This window comes from Sphaeramia orbicularis, chromosome 5, assembly GCF_902148855.1.
Source record: "Sphaeramia orbicularis chromosome 5, fSphaOr1.1, whole genome shotgun sequence".
Classification (NCBI taxonomy): domain Eukaryota; kingdom Metazoa; phylum Chordata; class Actinopteri; order Kurtiformes; family Apogonidae; genus Sphaeramia; species Sphaeramia orbicularis.
In genome coordinates this window covers 31,997,675-32,022,203 of record NC_043961.1, presented here as the reverse complement: position 1 = coordinate 32,022,203, position 24,529 = coordinate 31,997,675, and the positions used below count along the sequence as shown (strand labels likewise).

Genomic DNA, 24,529 nt, shown 5'->3' with positions numbered 1-24,529 from the left:
GATGTGCTCAGTTACGACATTAATTTTATTTCATTTTGCCTCTGAATGGCCTCAGCGCAGAAGAGTCAGTGTATTTGTCCCTTACTCACATAATCCAGCTCTGCCTTAGAGTCATAATACGCCATGTCCAGCTCCTGGAGGAAAAAGCAGAAGCAGAGATGGTTTGTATAAAGCTGCCAAGATGAGAAGGAAAGGCAGTAAACTGCTAGCATACAGATTAAAGATTTGTTTTAGAAATGTATCAATTCATCAGTGCAATGTGTAGAATTTCCACTGAAATTTACAATATTAGTTTTTCTGAAAATTTAACAAAATGACATTTGCTATACAATGATCATGAGTTAGAAAACCTCCAAATCCTCCACTTGAGAAGCTGTACACACCAAATGTTTGGTATTGTGCTCTGCTTTGTACTGCCACATTATGAATCAGGAGACAGCCTGGGTAGAGCATCGCCATCTGTTCATCTGAGTTTTTGCAGAGACCCAACATACTTCAGAATAAGCGTGACATCTACTTGGGAGCTGATATGATCCTATTTTTGGCCTGTTCTGATTATAAAATGTTGTCTCCAAAGAGTGCCTTTGCCTATATTAAAAATCATCCAAACATGACAACTCTCGCCCTGTCTGTGAGCGTTGTTTGTTTTCTTGTTGCTACTAAAACACATCTCCTGTCATCAGCTGAGTGCAGTTCTGAAAACACTGAGCCATTATCAGCCAGCGTTCTTCATCAGTCAGTCAAAGATCGCTTAGCCTCCAAAGAGCTCTGCTTCTTTATATCTGCGGATCAATCATCAAATAAACATTTACCTGTTTCATATATACAGCATAATCTCACAGGACGAATGAATAATATGGAGGTTTTAACTGTAGCTTCAGCAGTGGCAGCCCAAAATATTGACTCTCAAGCCAGTATTCCCAATGAATTCTTAAGGAGAAGAAATCCAGTAAGAATATGCACATTTAAAGTGATGGTTTGTAAGTTTAATATTCAGAGCTTTAAGGTTCAGTGTGTGATTTCTAACAATGAATGTGAAAATCGCAGTTGGAATGCCTCCTCACCCCGACATATGTTGGCTGCAAAAAATGGAAATCACTAGAAGCAATGTTTGTTTTGTCTCTTCTGTGCATTTTGGTTTCACAGATTTTAACAGGCCCAAAATCAAACATATCAGTGTGATGGTAATGCACCTTAAATAATCCATATCTAATATTTCTACTTTAAAACACTTAAATATGACCTAAAGTATCATCAAAATGTTTAGAATGAAGAGATGCCACAGTACGTCACCCTCTTCATTGAAATTCTACGGGATTGAGAAGATGAAGATGTCCACTAGTGGAGGAGATGTGTCAAACAAACTGTCCCAGAAGGAAATGTTTTGGACAATGAATCCAAGTGGACTTAATGATGACTCCAACTTTAAACGTTTTCTAGGTTTGAACTGTATGAAACCTAGTGATAATGAATGTGACTCTTAAGAAGTCATCACCAAGTCCCAACTGTTCCATACTGATGTATTACTAGACTATTACTGCACCGCTGCCATGTTATTACCAGGCTGTAATGTAAAGTGATGCCAATAAATGTTCACAAAAGGTGTCCTGAAATAGTTTTTGCTTGTGGTGTGTGACTGAGAGCTCTGAAGAAGAAGTGACAGCATCTACTTATACAAATTAACCCATAAAGACCAGTCACTAGCGACCAAAACCATCTACTGAGGTAAATGTTGACCTGTTGAGTCACTAATCCTATCAATCTGTGTAAATAATTGGTTTAAAATGCAGTTTTTCATCTTTTCATGGTCATCAAATATGCCCCATTTGGACATTCAGAGGCTCCATAGTGAACGTGGAAACACTGTCATTTTCTACAACACTGATTCACCAGTAAAACCCCTAGAGTTGGATCAATGACAGTGGATGGAGACACTTGGTTCATGTTCAGTTAATGATATAGTTTACTGAAAAAGACCATTTTTCTTCAGTTTTCTTTGTTTTGATTTAAGAACCTTTGAATTTACTCTGAGCTTTAATGAACATCTCTACATATGAATGAATGAATGAATGAACGAATGAAAGCTTTTATTACTGTGTCTTGCATACAGACATGCCCAGCCCTTACATGGGCTTATAAGACACCATAAATACAAACCAAAGACCAAAAACCAGACAATAGACACAGTATATAAACAAAACAAAATACTGACCTATTTAAAACAAACACATCTGCCGCTTTTTCCAGGCTTTGCAAACAAATAATGCTAATTTAAATACATTTGAACTAAACAACTACTTCAACTTGTCATCATCAGTGCTCCAGAACACATCAGGATTTCTGATAAACATGTCATCAAACCAAGAGGCTCTCAGTTCATCATATAGAGGACAATACAAAAGAAAATGTGATTCATTTTCCACTTCCCCCAACTCACACAGTCTGTTGTCTTCTGGGGTTTGGGTGAATCTCCCAGTTTCTAAAGCCAAGGGAAGGATGCTTGTATGCAACTGAGCAATTAGGGACCTTTGGTTCCTGGTCAAGTTTGCGCTGACATAAAACTCTGTTTTATATGTGTTTTTTAGTTGAATGTATGTCCGCAGTTTCGGCTTATATCTGACCTCTGCCGCCCAGGGGGACCTTGTCCTACCCCAGCCAAATACTTTTTTGGTTATTCGATTATCTGGCATATCAATAATTCAATTCCATAATCTAACCATTTCACATTTTCTTTGAACTGCACCAGGAACCCAACCCATGTCACCCTGTGCTGCCAAAACTAGGACAAACTTATGAACCCCAAGAAAGCAGCGGATGGCTCTGTTTTCAACAGCGTCTAAAGCTGGACATTGTTTGGCCCCCCATACACCTGCAGCATAGTTTAGGACAGGACATACAGACACGTCATACAACTGTGAATATGTTCCAAAACCAAGGTCTTTACTGACTTTCTGCTACATAATCAGTGAATTAAATACAGAAAAAAACAGAATTTATCCTGGAAAAAATGCCAACTTCCGACGATAATATTACAATAAATGGTGATAAATCACTTAGGCAAGGTTAAGTATAGAGAAAAATTAATTTGGGAACTGCCACAAAAGTACCACTGGGTCTTTATGGGTTAAAGTGATGAATATACTTACTAATGTAATTTTCTTTTGGAAATTTGCAATTCCTAAGAAACTTGAAACTGATTTTTCATATACACATAAAACTGGAGAGCAGAAAATCTCTTTAATAGCCTATTCTTTGGAAAATGGTTGACTGCATTTCAAAGTCTGTGCAGTATTTTAGTAAAAGGACTAAAACATGCAAAAGCACCAGTGGTGTCTCTTAAAACGAGTAGGGGATTCAATGCCTCGGAAAAGGATGTGAGGCCATGTGAGAGGATGAGGTTAACCCCGTCTCATTTTGTCGGACAGATGAACCCGACCAAGTGGAAAAGTAGAATGCCAATGTGTGTAGGACTCAACGGAACCACAGCTGAGAGCACTCAGTCATCTGTTTCACCCAGTCGAGCATCAGGGGAGCTGCTCGGCTTACTGGTGCAAGGTCTTTCTCACATCGTCCCATTTAGAGTCACAGCGCTGACAGAGATATGCAGACATACCCAGCTCGCAGGATTTTTTTTTTTTTTTTTTATCAGTAGTTAAATTTGATCTTATAAAACTGTGTCTAAGGAAATTTGTTCTTTTATTCATTTTTGGTCAAAAATGACTGTACTTGATGTAAAATAATGCACTGTGTATTCACCATTACTTTTCTGCAGGTATATACACTCCCAAACAATGAATATAAAGACATTCATTACATACTATTAAACCTCATACCAGTGATAATGCAAGAACTATATGCTTATCAATTGCGGTCAGTTATTTAAAATTATTAGCATTACCTTGATTCCATCCTTCCACATATGCTCTCGCTGGAGACGCTCCGCTTCACTGGCTAACCTCTAAATGGTAAAAACAGAAATGCATCCACATTAGAGGAGCATAAATAAATTACATGCATTGTTTCACTGATCAGTGGAAAAAATATTGTGGGGAAAAAAAGATGTGTTTCTCTAAACCAGATATCTGCAGCTCTGTATGAAAAAACAACAATCAAAAACAATCCTTGTTGTTGTCTTTGCCAGTTTAACAGTAACAAAAGGGCATTTTACATGTATTTACATATAGTATTACATATGTTTTAACTTATATTTATAGAGATATTTTGATCTGAGCCAATAGAACATGCCATGGAAATAAAAAAAAAAATTGTAAACCCAGACTAAATAATTAAATGAGAAATATTCTACATTTACCTACATTTGCAAATACTTGAAATGTAAAATTAAACACACCATGGAAATATATAGAGCAGGGATGAGCATTTGAATTTATTGTTGAAGTCAAGTAACCAAACCGGTTGTAGTTGAAGAGTTGTGACGGGGTCATTACGTCACCTCCAGCAAAACCGAAATAATAATAATAAAAAAATTATCATACACCATTTAAAAACACACTTTTTCAGACATAACTTCACATAAGCAACAGAAACAGAGCCATTAACATTACCTCTATATCTCTATGAAACAAATAGAAATCTCTTCCCATTCCAAATAAGAATGAGTCAGCCTTAAACAAAAGAAGTCAACTATGCTTTCTTTTTTGGCTACTCAACCAATCAATTATCCATCCAAATCCATATTACAGAGTGTAATGCTGAACAGAGTAAATTTCTGACAGTGCAGATATACTTTAAGTATCCGAAAATGTAGGTTTTCACCAAAACCAGCTGTTAAAATGAGACTGGAAATTATGTATTGGAAATGTTAGACTAGGGATGTAACGATTACCGGTATAACGATAATCCGCGGTAAAATTGCAGATGGTTAGTATTATCGTTTAAATTCTAATTATCATGATAATCGTGTTTGATTACCGCACTTTTAGGGGAAAAAACGGCTATGTAAAGCTATGCTTTTATGTTAAATATTTGAGTATAGTTTTAAGTCATTACAATTTTCATTGTATATACCTAATATTAGGAACCAATATTCACTTTTAAAGTCTTTGAAAAGGTTCGTTAAGCATCTGTGTGTCATTTATGCAATAAATTATATACATTTTTAAAATTGGATTTTATAAATTTTTTTGTGTTTTCGGGCATTTTATGTTGATATAGTAGGTTAAAGTGAAAAAAATAACAGGCAGATGATATAGATGAAGTTGTGCTGAAAAAAAAAGATACCAAACGTGGGTATAGTAAACATTTCTGTATATAGTATATAAAGGTAAACTCAAAAGTACTGAAAAACGGCCAAAATAGGCTCAGACCACTAAGGGTTAATATTTGAATGTCTCTGCCAACAGAAAGTACATTGTGCCAATTATTTTATTTGTTTGTTTTTTTTTTTGTTTTTTTTTTAAATACAACTTGGTTAAATTATTTCAGTGTGTGTATTAGTACTTTTTGAACATTTTGAGCACAATTTCAACAATACCGCCATAATAATGATAACCGTGGTAATTTTGGTCACAATAACCGTGATATGAAATTTTCATATCATTACATCCCTATGTTAGACATAAAGTAACTATAACAAACCTTTTTCACCATTCTGACTGCATTTGGTGCTCTGTATATACTATTTAAATGGGTTTTTCTTTACTTAATTTACGAAAGGAAGAAGCGTTTGTTTGCAACTGTGCTCTTGTGTCTCTTGTAAGAGTTTAGAACTATATAAAAATATACAACTGGCAGAGCATACTATAAAATGAAGCATAAAAATAAATTGCATGAATACACTATGAAGCTATAATAGTATTTCAGAAATATTAGTGTATCCATAAACCTGCACAGTCGGTGGTCCAACACAAGTGTAATAGCAGTGTTTTTTTCTACTTGTCAACTTACATCGAGGGCTTTGCGCTTCTTAGCCAGAAGTTTCTCTATATCTGACGCCACCTTCTCCACAATCTTCCGAGGCTGATTCTTCACCAGGCTAAACCGCCGCCTTTCTTCATTGTAAATCTGTAAATTTTTAATGGACAGTGTTAAAACCTATGAAAGCACTAACAGCTGCACAGTCATTCTGCATGTCTGCTGACCTCACATTTTCACAGACAATTTGAGACCTTTATGTTTTATTGTCTGAGCTGACTTTGCAGTGTTTTATTGTACATGTTTTTGTCTATATGGTGATATCATATTGTGTGAAAAGAACACACCTCAGATCTGAATGTCCTGAACAAAAATATAATAAAACGCATTCTAAAATGTCTCAACATCTCCAAGCAGACACATCATTTTAATTCAAAGCTCATGAATTTACAAAAGCAAATCTTTTTATAGTTAAATATTAAGGGACCAAGGGAACAGTAACTTGTTGCAGGGATGAAACCTAAATATGGCTCCTTTCATTCTATCTACCCATACAAAATGTATGCTCTCTGGAGAAGTTTTCAGCAGGGAATCCTGATATTTTCTCTTCAAAACAACAGAAATCATGAAAAAAATATTTCCACAGCTCCAATCTCAGCTTCAATTTTAAGATTAACTCTCATAAAATCAATGTATATTATATGTTTAAAACTATGTCCCTATATGTAATAAGAACAGGATAGTAACAACAGATATGGAACTGTGGTTACTAGTGATGTAGTTCTCAAGACCAGTCTTTGTCTCGAGACCAATTTTTTGTGGTCTCGGTCTTGTCACAAACTCAGCTCATTTGGTCTCGGTCTTGTCTTGGTCTCAGACATAGCGGTCTCAATAGGATTTGTACAAAAACCGTATCATCACAGAGTAGTATCATTATTTATAACTCTCTTCAAGACATAAGAACAATATAATAGAAAAGATGACATGAATCTGATTTAACTAGTCATGTCAATTTACAGCAATGCCTTTTGCTCTACAATTAATATGAGTAATCATGTCATATCATGTTGGTTCTAACTCTAGTCTGTTTTCTGTCTTGGTCTTGGACTTGGTCTCAACAAGGCTTGATCTTGGTCTCGCCTTAGTGTGTCTTGGTCTCGGTCTAGTTGGTCTTGACTACAACACCAGTGGCCTCTGCATATACTGTACATAACTATGCAAAAGTCATAGGCAGCCTTTAGCTTTGTTTTGTAGGTTTGTAATGAAATATGCAGGAAATATATGCACAGTATTGAAACGCACACATATAAACACACACAAACACCAAAAAAAACCAAAAAAACAAAAACAACTTCTGCAGGTAAAGTCAGAATTTAGAGTAGCTTCCATTTTCATCCAGCAAATCTTTAACTGTCTTGAATCAACTGTCTGGATGCTTTCTTAAATCAGTTTATGTTATATTACACATCTTCAGAATGTCCCAGAAGCTTCATGGCCTTTTATCCTATTCACTGTTAGGATGATCTCATACCGATTCTATAATATGCATATTTTTTTTCTGAAATGCATGACCACACACATGAATTTCTCAGTAAATATGCACAGAGTATTAAAAACAAAAATGCATTTCAGAAAAAAAAAAAAAAGTATTTGATGAATATTTAAGAATATGTCCAGACAGTCGACCCAAAAGAGTTTAATATTTACTGTATCCAAATGGAGGTCACAATAAATACTGACTTCACCTGTGGAAGCTGTTTAATTCTGATTTTGTGTAATTCAATACTGTGCACATATTTCTTGCCTATTTCTTGTTAGAAATAAAGACACACAACCACTACAACCCTGCAAAAACAACAAAGCAAAAGGCTGCCTAAGACTCTTGCACAGTACTGTACAACTGGATGAAACACCTACACTTGAACACTGTAAAATAGTTTCTTTGAGTGAAGTCAAATACTGTATGTTACCGTACAAGTGAGTACTGTCTGGTTTTAGTGTCTAAATTGATATTCAGTAAAAAACCTTCACATGCTCCTTTCTTGCTGAGCTGGCCACTTTATGTAAAGACATCCAGGTTAATATCCTCTGCCAGTAATGACTTCCAGTAAACTGCAGCCGTCTGTGACTTTATATTATATGAGAAGCTGATTATAGTACCTCATTAATTTTATATACTAATAACCTCAAACCTCAAACTAAGAGCCTGTTTATATTCTTCCCCAGCCAAAGTACAGCAATCTAATCTAATATGATCAGTGACGACGAAAAAAACTCAATCACGGGTTAAAATTACTGCATGACCTTTTCTTTTCATTTTGACCTAGATCTGGATACTCAAACCATCTGTAAACTCAAAGAAGTAGATTCTCACAGATCATTTTCTTAATGATGTTCTCCGGAGAGTCTTAAGTTAAAATTACACCACACACTGAAACACATGACTGTTGACTTCAGAGAAGCTGAAATATTACACAGATGACTTTATGGGTCATCAGGACACATCTGGGAGTCACAACTTCTTCAAATCTTTGTCAAAATTTGACCAAGTCTTCTAAATTTTTTCTTCTTCATTCAAAATTGAACACTTGTCCAGAGATCTAATAATGTAAGTATACATGAGAATTATCCACAGTCGTTTAATAGACAATGATGACAATTCCATGTTAAACACTATTTTACCATAACACAGTATGTAACAGTAGCAACGATAGGTTTCTGTTTCAGTCAGTGCTATAGTTGACATTTAGAACAAAAACCTGACTTTAAGAAAAAAGAATGACAGATCAAAAGGCTGCACTTAGTTCATGTTCAGCGAGTCAAAATCAGTTTTTTCAGGTATTTATTACTTTGACCTTGATATTCAGTTCAATATTTATCTGGTTTAACTGAAGTGAAGTTAAATGCAGACATTCCCTATGTGATTTATGGGTCACATGACACATCTGTTTCTTGTATTTTACTCATTTCTCCTGCTTTTCTTTTTTTTCAACTGTGAAAAGAAACAAGAATAATAGATAAATAGATGCACTGTTTACATACATACCTATATAAATACACAGATTTATATATACAGTACATAGATTGGTAAATAATCTCTAGCTATTATTATTTGTTTACACAAAACAATGTTCAATGTCAATTTTTTAAGCATATACAGCATGAAATGCCATTGCATACTGGCTCCAAATAAAGCACATCAGCTACTACAGGGAGTGAAACAGTAAAGCATAAACCTATAGTGGCCATCAGATTCTCTACTCCTTGAGGGAAAATGTCAGAAGATGAATGCAAACCTACACACAAACAGCACCATATGACAGTCCCAGTGCTATAAATGGAATTTCCAGACGTCTCTCAAGTTGTGTACTGACTGAATACTTTAGTGGCCTCAGCTGACATCCAGCATCGATCACAGATGGGAACATCCAGTAATGAACACAGTGGCTCTGTCAACTTTATGCAGTCTGATGTAAACTAAAATATATTTATGATCCAGATGTACGACTTCACGAAATTACTTATTTTTCACCAAAAGGTGTTAGGAAACGACTTTTGTATTTTCAATCACACATTTGTATCTCAGGCACCAATATTTGTGGAACATCAGACACTTTCTGATCCAAAAAAGACAACCATCAAACAGTTGAGAAAGTCTTAAAAATCTGCAGGCTTTTAGATTTGTAGGCAAGTGAAATGAGACCCTTCATTTCAATGACGTATATTTCCTCGCCAAAAGAAGATTGCACCAAGAATTTCAGGCAGAGTGGTACGTAATTTCTTTAACAGATCCAGACTTTTTCAGAAGGGATTAATGAGGATTGAATGAACAAGTAAGTCTCACATCAAGGCATTACTGTGGGCTGCAGGCTGGCCATCTGTTCTGCTGTGACACAAACAGAGAGGACACGTGCCGCTGCTCTTTGCCGAGGGAACGCCCCCACACATCTTCCCAGAGCAGGGCTCTCTTGCCCCCTACAGATGATCCTTGGTGCCCTTTTTTGGCATTTGCTTTTTAGGGACAACTGCACATTCCCTGCCACCTGTTACAGCCAGGATGTGAAATTATTAACTACAGTAAGAGGTAATAGCTTACATAGATCCCAGCATGTAATTAACTTCTGACAACTGGTGATACGACAAATGTGTACACAAGAAAACTCCCTGTGAGAAAAGGGTTTGTTTTTCTTGTAATGTTTCCTCCCAAATTCCAGTTTATATCTAATCAGACTTAAGTTTCATTGTTTTTTTGAGGAAAAAACACAATGGCAACTTTGAAGAAAAAAATGTACATATGGACAAATAACACATCAGAAATTTTGGTTCTAGTTCCCAAAAATTACTCATAAAAACATTTACATTTAATAACAAATAACCATCTTCAAATGAACATAGCAGGACATTTAACATTGTTTCTCTTTGGGGTTTATTTTCCTGCTGCTTTGATATCACCCCAATACAGTAAAAGTAAATGTTGTGTTTTGCAGTGCTGACAAAAATCCATTCACAAAAACTGAAATTCATTTGTCTGCGTTGCATGTGACTGGTGGTAGATAATTTTACAAATACCAACCAACAAAGCAGACAAGCTGTTTGTCCAGACACATAGAGGCGGTAAAAACTTGGACGAAATGTAATTAAAGAAATGGACATTGTGAATGTATTAATTCCAGGAAATCTAATCCAGAAAAAAACATGCTTCAGTTGAGTATAGTGTTGGATAATTGCCAGAAAAATGTGTTTTAACAGATTAATGATGTCAATGTGAAGTTGACCTTTTGGATATAAAATGCCACCACATTATCACTTTATCCTGTTACACATGTGTGAAATCGGGTTTTAATTAGTGTTGAAAATCTTTTGTCACAGTCTAAAATGCTTTGTGACCTTGACCTTCAGTTCATCCTTGAGTTCAAGTGAACAAGTGGCAAAGTTCCTCTTGAAGGCTTCTCTGAAATATCACATTAATGAGACAAACTGATGGACAGACAGACAACCTGAAAACATAATACCTCAAGGACATGATGATCACAAAAAGGCATAAGAAATTACATTACGAAATATTTTTATTTGATCTGATTAAGTGACTGCAAACATAATTTACTTCACATATGTGTAAATATTCTAAGAATCACTGTGAGGTTAATTAAATTCACTGTAATGAGCTATTTGATTATTAACAAATAACACCAATATGATATGATGTGTACAGAAAGACTCACGGAAGGTTGGAATTAGTATTCATAAATGTAGGTGTTGAAGCTCAAGACTTCACGCAACATAATACCAGATATGCTAAATCTAACCACTGTAGGCGTGTGTTCAGGCACTTAGTAGGATTCACACAATGTGTGCAACATTGATAATTAGTACTACACACTGGATCGCAGAATTTGTCTATATCTAAAAAAAAATGAAACAAAAAAAAAAAAACAGGGAATAGATTCTGAAAAGTGCTGAATGTGACAGCTATTAAAGAGAGTTGTGTGAGTATCCAGGGAAAGAAAAAACATTGTTATTGGCTGTTCATGGCTCTGCAAGGAGTCGCACAAATTCATAAAAAAGAAACAAAGTGGGTTCTATGAGGCAGACTGTAATTGTTTTTTATGTTTTATGGTCCTATTTAGCTTTAGCTCTTCAACGTAATGGGTCTGCAGGATTTTTTGCACAGTGACCTCTCTGCTTAGTGCATTTCTTATACCATTTATGCAGCACTCTGTTGAGTAAGACCTGTATACTATAAAAAGAGAGCTACACACTCACCCCTTTCAACTGCTGAGCTCCAGTGATGTGTTGAAAGACTCTGTCAATCTCCTGTTCGATACGCCTGGCCCAGTGCATTATCCTGTGGATAAACATCACAGAAAGACTGTCACACAGCTCAAACAAATGAAAAAGATATCTGCGTGTGTCTAATGTGTAGGTAGTGAGCAATATTTTTTTGGAATCTGTGCATAGATTTATGAAATAATCCTTTATTTATAGAAGACTGCAATAAGGCAGTTGAAATCCAGTCATTTCCTACATATGTAACAGGGCAAATAATGAAACGCATTTGACACAAGAAAAGCTGTCTGTCTTGGAAAACATCCGATTTTTTTGTTTATATTTTCCTCATCTCCATTCCTCTTCAGATATATCATACTTCTGACACCTGTAATTGTTTATTATGCCTACACAGTATCTCCTACTTTTTATATTTATTCAATGTTACAAAATAAATAAAATCTCTGGCAGGACCCACATCCAGCGCTTAAGTCAAGAGGAACTTTTCAGTAATGCTATTGTTTAAATTGTTGTTGATTTATCGTCATGAAAAAGGTGAAAAATTACAGGTTTCTTTTAAAGTGAGGGTATTTAGTTTTCAAAATGGAATGAACCAAAACAACTACAAAGTGGAGCAAAAAATATAGCAGATTAAAGAAAACAGAAACAACCTTTTTTCTTAAATGTATGCATATAATGCGCGCATGAAATCCTGCTGTTTCATTGGTTTGAGGACCCAATAAAAAGTCCAGTCCAATATTCCTATACTATCCCTGGTCAACAAGGAGAAAAATACTTGGTTTAACTTAAATCAGGGTTTCTGGTTCCAAATTTGAATGTATGTGTTGAACCTTTGGAGACCAAGGAGAGTAAAATTTGTGGCTTTTTTTACATTAAATAATTACCTTGACTGGAAACAGCATGATGCAACAGTTTTTTCAGATGCTTTTTTTTTTTATAAAGGAACGTCCTTTGCAGTGGACAGTGTTTTTTTTTTTTTTTGGTTTGTTTGTTTTTTAAATAAAGCTTTGAAACTCGTGTCCCTTACACAAGACAAAAATGCATTACTGGGTCTCAGGAGGATATGGCCATTAGCAACAAATCACAGAAGTGTTTAAGTTCTAGAAATTCTAAGAAATAAAAATTCAGATGGATTTCCAAACCTGAAAGAAAAATGCAGTGCAGTCCAAAACAACCCAAAGCTGAAAGTTAGAATTTTCACCGGACCCCAGATTGAGGAGCTCATCGGTGATCCAGTACTCCCTTCAAAGGTTAGTGCTCTAGAATTAACTTCAAACACACGATGAAAACATACGAATCGATGAGTGTCAGCAGAAGGTCACACTAAATTCATATCCTCTTTTCAATTTTAATCAAATCTGTCTCAAAATGGAAATTATTTACCAAAGCGGCTTGAACCCAAACCTGATAGTGATACTGTTGGTTCCTATAGCAGGAAACTATCACAACCCACAAGAGCAAAAGTCAGTCTCTGCAACATTTTTTAACAATTTTGGGCCAATTTCATGGGTTCTACTCAAGCTTATTCTTTATTAGGCTTGACGTCCATTTCTGTAAGTAAATTTAGTTTTTATTTTCATCAGATTGTGGAGACATGTTAGCACAAGATTAGAATATTTTCCCATAACTCATAAGTCACATTTTTTTTAAATTTCAGATTGTGTTCAGTTTTTCCTCCAATATTTTTTTTGTCCAGTGCGTTTATTCATAATAGAAAAGAATCACATTGATTCTTAAAGTCAAAGCAAATTACATAATCACAGGAGTCTATCCATCTCTTTTCAGGCCATTTCATTAAAAAAAGTATCAGACAGATCTTTCTTCCCTTTCCTTTTCTTGAAGGACATTTTGTTTTCCCATTAATATTAGAGTTAGCATTACATGCCATTTTTTGACTAATAAACAGTTACGTTAATAAATAATAAATGAGCATTAAACAGAATCATCTCTTTGTTAAATGTCAGCTCAGAAATAACACCCACCAGTGAACAGAGCCAATGACTACCTTTTACTGTATTAATACATGTGGCTGCAGCAGATAATTCCTGCCCAGCCCACGTCTTTGTTCTTAACGTAGCATTAACCAGCAACTGAGAATATATGGATCAGTGAAAGGATTCTGATTTGCATGTTTTATATTGGCTCTATTTTAACATTCAGATCTGTTGCAAGCCCAGATGAAATAACCTGGACTTCATGAATGTACTTGGATTTGGTATCTCTTTCAGAAACACAATCACATTTTCCTTTGCAGAATGATCAGTTTCATTATTTTTAGAACAGACCGTAACAGAGACAAGCATCAAGCTCATTTGAACACAAACAAACCAGCACAAAAGGAAGTCACACTGAATTTTCAGAGGCCGACTGCTTCCTTTAAATGTCAGTAAAAACAGAAATTAGCATTGGATAAGCAGACACTATTGTTTCATCAGGGTAAAATCTACCTTTTCAATGCAACTGCTGTCCAGCCTACAGTATTTATACAGTGTCCATACATTATTGAACTCTAATGCAAGGCAATTGATCGGAAGAAAGAAAAAAGAGGGTCAGTGATGTCAAACATGATTAAAGTTAGACCTTCATAAGCCACATATTTGTTCAGTATTCTTACTAATGAAACTGAGTGGAATAGCTTTCGATGAATATGTCATTTAGAACTATTTAACAGGGGACTTTATATAAAAAGTATCACTCATCTTCACTTAAATGATCATTTGACTTCCCTTCTAACCATCCTCACGTATCTGTGCTCTTTCAACTTGTGCTTTTAAGGCAGCACAGACAGTCCAGATCAATTTCAAAGCATCCTGCTGTAAAAGAACTAGAGCCTTTTATATTCACTGCAACAATGGCCTATTAAAGCATATGAGATTAGCTACGGCAAAGTACCTGATACTTCTAATGCAAAATACAGTCAAAGGCCGGCTTTCTTTAGAATTTCAGAAGGGTTATGTCAGATTTAGCATTTTCCCTAAGTTTATGAAAGACTTGGGTGCATAATTTGAGGGTCTGGGGGTCCACACAGAGGGCAATTTGATGCATCATTTTATTTTTATATCTGTATATAAAAGTTTGACAAAGATAGAGTAGGTAATAAGCATCCAAATATGAATTAAGTCCACTGGAGACCAACCAACTTTGGATGCAGCACTTAAACCTTGTAACAGTAAGGAAATCTGAACTTACATTGCATTGTGTTACATTCTGTTACGTTACTGATGGTAAAATACTGAATTTTTCACAAATGTATCCTTAATGATGTACATTTTTGTGTCACAGAAATGTGACGGCCAGTGGAACAAAGAACTGTTGCCTTATCGGTATCCCACACTCCTGATTACACTCAGTAGAAGTTAGTTTTCGACCAAGGTCATAGATAACTTTCTGTTGCTAGGCACAAACCATGATGTATTTTGGGTGCAACATGTACTGCCTTTAAACACTGATGTTCTCCTCTGTTCAGGGAGCTCTCTCTCCCACAATCCTAGAGTTGTGTTACATTGTGTGCACTGTTTGAATATCGAGACACTGACTTCCAAATCCTTGTTTTGACAGTGGTGATTTCTTCACCCACAGTTACATTATGTTACATTTCCTTTTCACTTTGTATTGCTTTCAAAAATGGAATCAAAATCAACATAATTTGTCTTTTATGACAAGAATTCATGAAAAAATTCTTTAATGTCAAAGTGAAAATAAATCTCAATGACGTAATGCCAATGAATAACACATAATGAAAAGTACAAGACTGCCTAAATATTCACCCCTTTACAGTGACTGACCTATTTCAGCTGAGGTCAAATCAGTTGGTGCGAGTAGTCACAATTATTGAAATGGAAATCACCTGCATGCTGTATTTGTGTCTCCAGTAATTATATTATAAAAACACCTGTATCTAGAAGGTCCAGTCATTAGTTTATCAGTATTCCTAGATAAAATTACACCTCAAAGACAAAAAGAACTCTCCAAACAGCTAGTTAAATTGATTGCTAAGAAATGGAAGGAATTTGGCATGAAAGCAATAAAAGGGGAAAAGAACCAAGGGTCAATTGTTCTTTAGCAACACTAAATGTTATGTTATGTTATGTTATGTTATGTTATGTATGCCTCACTTCATTTCACTGCTTCAGCCTTCATTGGCTGACCACACAGGTGATCCTGAAATGCAGCCAGACCAAATGGATGAGGGAAGACTTTGTTTGTGAAGGCAAAACATCTATCAGTGCCTTCTTTCTGAATGACTTCCAACAAGGAGAGAAATTTAAATAGCCAGAAAACCGCTCTGGATCTTTTAAAGTGCTCAGAGAGACGATTCATTATCAGTCAGACAGCTCCCAGCAGAATTACGAGACAACATCACAGCTTAAAGTCTTGTTTCTAGTGCTGGACAAACAACAAATCTTGACTCAACTGTCCATATTCTCAGATGGACACAGCTTTCCGAGCTTCAGTACTTTTCTCTTAAAATAGGTTAGGTTAAGAGCTGTCAACATGATAATGTTCAGACAACCTTAAATGCACGGCTAAGTTTTCAAACTCTGCATTTTTTGTTTCTGACATTGCCAAAAAGATGAAAGTGTACAGAAAAGACATAAGCTATTCAGCTTTTTTTCTTTTTAAAACCTAAAGACTCTGGGGGCTCATTTATGATACGATTCAGTACCGTTGACAATAAAAGCACTATTTAAAAGAGAAATTATTTTCAGCTTAAGGCAGCCATAATAGAGACAAAAAGTGAGGTGTGTTTTAGTAAAGTGTAACAGCAGGCATAACCTTTTCATTAGTGCACATTAACAACTGGGATGCAGTAACTCAGTGAAATCATTAGACAAACCCAGCGATCGAAAAGAAGACAATCAGACAAATCCTAATAAAATGATGTAAGTTGTCACATGCTGATGTATATTAAAAAGTTATCACATACACTCATCAGTAGAAAACATTTTACCTGAATCCAAACTCTCAGCACATATAAAATATAACAGAGATTCACTGGATCAGAAATTCATTTAAAATGCCAATATAAATCTATTCAATCAGCTCCGTTACATGACTGTCACAGAGGTGCAGAGCTGCTTTATATGTGTGAGTCAGTGCAGCCAAAGCACAATCCCAAGTTTTTTTTACTGTGTGCTCCATTTCCTCTCCTCCTCTCGAGCCCAGTGGGACATCAGAAAACTCTGTATGGCAGCACTGTGATGAAGAGGCTTGAACAGCTATACCCCGCTATATGCACACACCCCTGGGATGAGAGACACAAGCACTACATGATGTGACCCATATTCACTTACAGCACAGAGAGCGAGAGGTTGCAGGGAGTAGCAGGATCTGGTGGGATGTATGAAGAATGAATCTATCTATCTATCTATCTATCTATCTATCTATCTATCTATCTATCTATCTATCTATCTATCTATCTGTCTATCTGTCTATCTATCTATCTATCTATCTATCTATCTATCTACCTCTGCAGAGGCAAATTATGAGGAAGAAGAGGAGGAAATTCATCAGCAATGGACACAACACATTTGATTTATTTCCCTACAGCTGTAAGCATGTCATCTTTATGCATCTCAAAGACTTGGTTCAGATACGAAAAAGGCAATTCTCAATGCTGCTGATCTGAACGGAGTTAATTTGTAATGTATTCAAGTGATGTCTTATATCTATCTGTCTATGACCGAGACAAAAGAGGAGAAACAGAGAAAGCAATGTATCACTGCCAACACATTTTAATTATTTCTCCACAACAATAAACAGGGCTTCTTTTTGGATCTCCAACACTTAAGATTGGTAGTCAGACTATATTGCAAAATGACTTTGCAACACTCAGTGCTGCTGCTTTGGAGTTCATTTGTAATGCAGTAAAGTGATTGATTAGTAGATGTATTGAAAACTATCAGTAAATCAATCATTTCAGTGAAGCCAGCTCTCTAATATTTGCTATTTCCAGCCTCTCCAAAGTGGGAATTTTCTGTTCATTTCAGTTTTATAGCCTACTGATCTCTCTTTAACTATAGCCTTGGATATCTATCTATCTATCTATCTATCTATCTATCTATCTATCTATCTATCTATCTATCTATCTATCTATCTATCTATCTATCTATCTATCTATCTATGCATGAGAAAGGCAGGCTTAGACAGTAAAGACAGAGGAGGAGGAAGTGGAGAGGGCGAACTGAGAAAGGGAGGGATAAATCCTGGCTGCTGCAGTATTAATTCTTAATTGGAAAGAGATGCTGTTCTTCAGTGTAGCGATTCTGCTTCATTTAGCTTACATGAAGAGACCTAGGGCAGAGGGCTCTGTAACTGTTTCAGAGCACTCAGCAGAAAAAAAATATCAGCTGAAAAAAGACGGAGGAGGAGGAAGAAAAAGCAGCCACTACCCTACTTCAAATAACCCAATTCATCATAAAACACACATACACACACAACCACACCTCCATGATTTGAAGACCCCTTCCTAATTGGTAAATACGCTCCAGTTCTCCAGTTGTGATTGGATAGAAATCCTTCTCTGTGCCCTGAAGATGAGTAGACCATCTGGCCGATCCTCCCTCCAGAGCAGCCTGATTGCAGAGCCTGGAGGTGGGCCCGGATAACTGGAGTCTCGACTTAAGTAATGGGTTAAAGGTTGAAAATGAAAAACTAAACACAGGATTCATTACACGAAAGTGGGGGGGGGGGGGATGCTCAATCATATGGAGCTGAAAACCATCTGACTTCTTCTTCTTTATGCAGCGCAGTGAGGATACTGAACGTGCAGGAGACTCAGTGGCTGTGGAAGCATTGCTGTATCTCTCGAGAGGTTTCAAGAGAAGCAATCGAACAAAAGAAATGTTTGGCTTCTACTCTAGTGTGCGTGGAAAGATCTAGTAGTTTTGCACTAGAGCAGCAGAGGGAAAACCAACGCAGAGAAGAATTTTAGACACTTACATTTAAATCTGCCTCTGGTTCAATGACACTGTAATTATACCTTACTACAAACTTCACCTATAACAAAACTAAAGCACACCTTTGCATGCTGTATTTGGTGACAAAATGTTTCCACACTTAAGAAACACACTATTTAATGAACCTCATTTAATCAACAGTCATCTGACATGAGGAAATATACTCTGTTATGACTAAATAACCACATTAATGAGCAGAAAATGGAGAAACAAATAACAAAATTAATTACAGGGTAGAAGAGATGCTCAAGAATGGGCCAACCATTTCTCAACTGATCTCACAGGTTAACTTTTTAAAGAATTTAACAGGACCATATGGAAGAATAGTGAGTGCTTTGAATAGATTTTAGTGAATATGTTGAATTGCATGGTCAGTCATATAGTGTGTGGACGACACCTATCACAGCACTGAGCTTTAAATATGGATGCAATGCAATTATATAACAGCAGATCAATTAAAGTATCTGATCTAAGTATCTCTTGACACCAGGGCTGAGTGGACAAGCCCAAAGTTGTCACCCATCTGAGAGCCGCTATTTCCCATCAGTGGATCTGTGACTTACGTGTATTGCTGAGGAAATGTGAGACCCTCTGCTCCAGGCCACGATGCGCTGAAAATCAAGATAATCTGGATAGATACCAAGCAGACGATGCTGCAAGACCTTTTGCCTATCGCCATTTTCCATTAAAAATTCTCGTCACGGGCTTTCGGTGCGTGGATGAAAAGCTCCGGACTGTCTCCGGGGCATACAGCTCTCTGAAGGAAAACGTCCAGCTCAGTTTCCTGACCAGTTCATATCGGTGTCTGTTGTCAAGTGGACGCGGAGGAGGCTGGCATCGGCCGTGGAGGCATCGCGGACGGTGGGAGATGCACTAATGCAGCTGCCAAGACACTGCAGAGTCTCTCCTCCTGCTCCCACATACAACACCACCACCGCCGCCGCCGCCGCCACCACACACAGGCCGGCGCGCACACGACAGCGCTCTCTCATCAGCAGCCCGTGGATCAGGCGCGTTCACGCTCACCAGGCAACAGTGGAGCAGGAGGATCTAGTCTGGCTTTATTTATCTCTGCAGAGCCACGTGGGGTTTGCTTTTTCCACAGAATTTGAGGTTTTGCACAGGTCTTACCACTGCACTGTAAAAAATGACTGTAGAATTAACACCAAAAAGTTGTAAAATTGCAACATAAAAAAACTGTAAGTGACAACACAATGCAAAGTAGTTTATTTGAAAAGATTTTTGTGTTAACGATGAACCCTTTCATGCACGAATTATGGGAACCTTAATAAAGATTTTTTCCTGAGGGTTTTTATTCCTGTTTAGGCATGAAAAAAACACTGTAATTGAATTTTTTTATTAACCTATTTTCATGGAATTGCAAAATATATCCCCTCAGCTGGACACCATGTGTTTAATTTTTGAAGCAAAGAAACATGTGCTTACTGATATACTGTGTGAAAGCTATGAAATACATTTTTTAAAATGCTGCTAATCTGATGTTTTGTCACATTTCAACATACTATAATATTAATTTTGACTCACTTTATCGAGATAATATCGGGGAAAAAAAACCTTTTGTTTAAAATACTGTTAATTACAGTCTAATAACAATAACAAGGAATTCATTTACACTCAAACATGTTACTGCAGATCAGGTTTATCAAGAACAGCAAAGTTACAGTAATGGTATGAATGTCAGTGTATGAAATGGTGCATAAGCGTCCACTGTGTTGGTTGATATGGAACTAAAACAATAAAATCCATGAATATACAAGAGAACAGATTTGAATAGCTGTCCACTGTAGTGACCACTATGCATGAAAGGGTTAAATCAAATATAGCTGTAGTTTTTACTGGAAGAGTATGTTAACAAAACCAGATTTGTATGTAGAAATGATGTATTTCTATTGTTTTTACAAAATAAACCTGTAAATTGAAATACAATGTGGTGCCGTTTAAATTGCGAGACCATAATGTTAAAATAACGGCCTATTTGATTTTTTATATATGTATACAAAAGTTATAAAAAAAAGTAAATATTTAACAATGTAACATTTTAAATTTGTAAGTTAATGGGTTGGTAGAGTTGGTAGAGCGGCTCGTCCAATAACCAAAGGGTTGGTGGTTTGAATCCTGGCTCTGACTGTCCATGTGTCAAAGTGTCCATGGAAGATACTAAAACCTAAATTGCTCCCAGTTGGACCTGGTGGTTTTGGAAAGTGCTTTGGACACCATGAGGGTGTATAAAATGTGCTAAATAAGTGCAGTCCATTTACCATTTAAATCCAACGTTAAATCTACATGTTTAAAATGTTAAATCTACATGTTACTCCGTAAATATGCTTACAGGTGGATATGTTTTTTACAGTATTATTCTGGAAACCACAGCTGCCAGTTTTTTTTCCGTAAAAACAACAGGATTTTTTTTTACAGTGTGCATTTCTGTACAGGGTGAGGTGGTGTTAAAAGTCCTCCACTCACACCCCACTCTGAAAATTTGAAAGAGCAATTTTAACACTCAGAGTTAAAATCAACACTCTCCTATATATGGAAACCATTTTTGAAGTTAATATTTAACTCTCTAATAGTGTAAAATTGCAATTACATCACAGGCTATCAGCATTATTAAATTAATGGATTCTTTAGAGCAGGGGTGTCAAACTCATTTTAGTTGAAGGGTCACATACAAACCAATATGATCTCAAGTGGGTCACACCAGCAGAAACAGCCACCGGAGACCAAAACCATCTAGCCTACTGATGTAAATGTTTAATACCTGTTGATCCACTCATCCTATCAATCCATGTAAATAACTGGTGTAAAATACAGTTTGTCATCTTTTCATGGTCATCAGATATTTTGAACGTTCAGATGCATGCTCCATAGTGAACATGGAAACACAATCATCTTCAACAACATTGATTCACCAGAAAACCAATGGAGTTGGATCAATGGTAGTGGATGGAGACACTTGGTTTATGTTCAGTTAATGAGAGATTTTACTGAAAAAGTCACTTTTTCAGCAGTTTTTTCTGTTTTTCATACAATAACCCTCAACTTTACTCTGGTGCTTTAATGAACATATACATGATCAGTGAATTAAATACATGAAAATACATGATTTTCACTGGGGAAAAAAATAAACTACAGAGGATAATATTGTAATAAATGGTGATAAATCATTTAAGGAAAGTTACATCTAGAGAAAAAAAACGTTTGGGAACTGCCGCAAAATTACCACTGGCTCTGTATGGGTTAACAGTGGCATAAGTAAAATTACATTACGAAAATGTTTTCACCAAAAAAACAACTATCCTTTACAAAATCTGAATAAAATGAACAACTATGAACAACATGAATTTTCTTATGAAGAATACACACATTTGCATTGTAACTTACAGATCACACTGGATCTACAAACACACAAAACATTTAGTGACAGGCAGAATATCGTTAAAATTATTTCATAAGACATTTCAGGAGGTTCATATTTGTTCAGGTTATTTCCATTTGTTGTGAAAGGATAATTTTTGAATGTAAACATTTTCATGTAATTTTACTTTTTTACAATAAAACAAACAGAAACATTTGGAGTTGTCAGTATTTATAGGTCATTATGATAGTATATTACTGGTCTGACCCACCTGAAATCAGTTTGGGCTGTGTGGGGCTGTATGTTAAATGATTTTGACACTTTTGGTTGTTAATATGTACAGTGTAATGTTTGCATTTTATAAATTCATCCCATGGGCCGGACTGGACCCTTTGGTGGAACGGTTTTGGCCCACAGGCTGTACGCTTGACACCCACAGTTTACTTTGCTTTAAACTGCAGAAGGCTCTGACATATGTTGTGATGGTGCTATAAAAACATGGTGTTAGACATGAAGCAAGTTCAGATGTCTAATCGTGTCCTGAGTGGGTGTGGTGAAGAACCAAAGCCGTGACACCATGAGTGATGATCCCTGTGTCAGCAGAGGAAGGGTGGGAATAAAACATTTGTCAGATGTTGTGTCCTGTTAGTAAACGCAAAGTGCCAAGTCTTCCCTTCTTATAACATGTCATGTGGCAACCCACTCTTCCTGTTGACCACAAAAGTTCCAAAGTAGTAGTAGTCCAAAGTGTTTTCTTGGCTTCTGTAACACTTTCCTATATCGCGAAAGATGGTGCTGCTGCTCATATTGCAAATGTAGCCCTCTGCTACAAGAGCGCTAAGCTTACTAACTATATGAAGGCCAAACCTCTTCAACGCTGCAGGAGTGTAAAAACAACACCCAAGTCAACACTCATCAACTCAACTTTAGAAAATTAACACTTCTGGATTTGCTGTGCAGGGGCCTCACACCTTCAAGGGCACAGAAGTCTGAGGTCCACCATGTCAGCTGGTTTTGGACATGTGATAAGTTGTCATGTAATGAATCAGGTATCAGTAACATTAACAATGTAAAGAGTCATTTTTGAGTTGAGGTGTAAAAAAAAGATTTACTCCCCCTATGTTTCATGACAGGGTGGATAACAGTGGTCTACAATCATCTGCCTCAGAGGTTAAATGTGCTAAATCTTATATACTTTAATACAATGAATTGGAAAACGAATGACAAAAGTGCTGGTTAGTTGATGTTTTCAATGTATATGATAAATTGTAATTACACATATATTGGTATAATTACATTTCTAAAATAGATTTCTTAATCTTATTGTAATGTGCAGACAGTGTATTGAAGTAGATCTGGTAGCTCTGAATCAAAAATTCCTTTTGAGTAAAACCCATTCTCTTATTAATTCTCAGAATTTCACATTTTGACCAAATACTTTATCTAGGAAACTACAGCCAACCTGCATTTTGACTAATTTTTTCTCTTTGAGTGACTCAAACATGGTACACTTTCACTACTGTTATTCTGGAAGTATTTTACTTGTAGACCAGTGTTATCTGCTTTTGCTATTTATGATCTTATGGGACTTTAATAATATGGCAATGTTTGGTGTATTTTTAAACTTATACAAATAAAATACACATTTTTATTGGAAGATACCATTTCCAAAACAAAAAACAATCTACTGTGTAATGGAGAAAAAGATCCACTGATGTGTAGGTTTACATAGGAACAGATGAACAAAACACACATGCAGATTGAGATTAGGCTGTTGTTGTTGTTGTTGTTGTTGTTGTTGGAAAATGACACACATTTAGTTTGCTGGAATTTCAACAAATGTTTTATTTTGTGCAGAGGCAGCACATTTCTACAGATGGACAATATAAAATGGATTTTGGCACAATAAGCATAGTAAAATGTTCAAAAATAATTCTTCATGTTGATATACTCATTATATGTATTGGACAAAGCCAAAGGGAGTCCCATCTCACATCTTCAGGGGCCACAGTTTGAAGACCCTGCACTAAATCATAGTCATACTAGTCGAATACACACCAAAATGAAGCTGGTTTATAGTGTTCACAATTGAAAACTGATAACGCAACTGAGTCTGCATACTAAACAGTATATTTACCTCCACTGGGAATGTTGATGGTTATGTTTGTTATTATCACTCCCTTCTATTTGTGTCTGCACAATTATGGAAAAACTGCTGCATCAATTTTTATGAAACCTGGTGGAAGGGTAGAACATGGGCTAAAGATGAGACGCATGAAAAGGAGAGGAGGTTTGATTTGTTTCTTTCACACTGGAGAGCCCAAGGCTGACTTGATAACATTAAAACAGGCTGCACAATGTGAAGGTCACACAATAGTAGACATGAAAGGGTTCTTCCAAGAAAAAGCCCAGGAGGTCTAAGGGTATTGTCTCGATTTTTACATATTTTCTAAAATTCACCTTGTTAAGGTACTTGGAAATAACACAACACCCAAATGTTTTAGATCAAAAATTCGAGGAATGGTCTCAGCTT

At 36.2% G+C, this 24,529-nt stretch overlaps 1 protein-coding gene across 1 annotated transcript in view; it reads right to left on the bottom strand.

Moving 5' to 3' along the window:
- Positions 1-19,547, bottom strand: part of cacna2d2b (calcium channel, voltage-dependent, alpha 2/delta subunit 2b) — a 43,190-nt gene extending 23,643 nt beyond the window's left edge. The window contains exons 1-5 of the mRNA XM_030133578.1: positions 19,184-19,547; positions 11,638-11,719; positions 5,908-6,024; positions 3,899-3,958; positions 90-134 (exon numbers count right to left, since the gene is read on the bottom strand). Of these exons, the coding sequence (XP_029989438.1) occupies positions 90-134; positions 3,899-3,958; positions 5,908-6,024; positions 11,638-11,719; positions 19,184-19,299 (420 nt within the window). The 5' untranslated portion in view covers positions 19,300-19,547. The remainder of the gene's footprint in view (positions 1-89; positions 135-3,898; positions 3,959-5,907; positions 6,025-11,637; positions 11,720-19,183) is intronic.
- Positions 19,548-24,529: the final 4,982 nt, after the last annotated feature.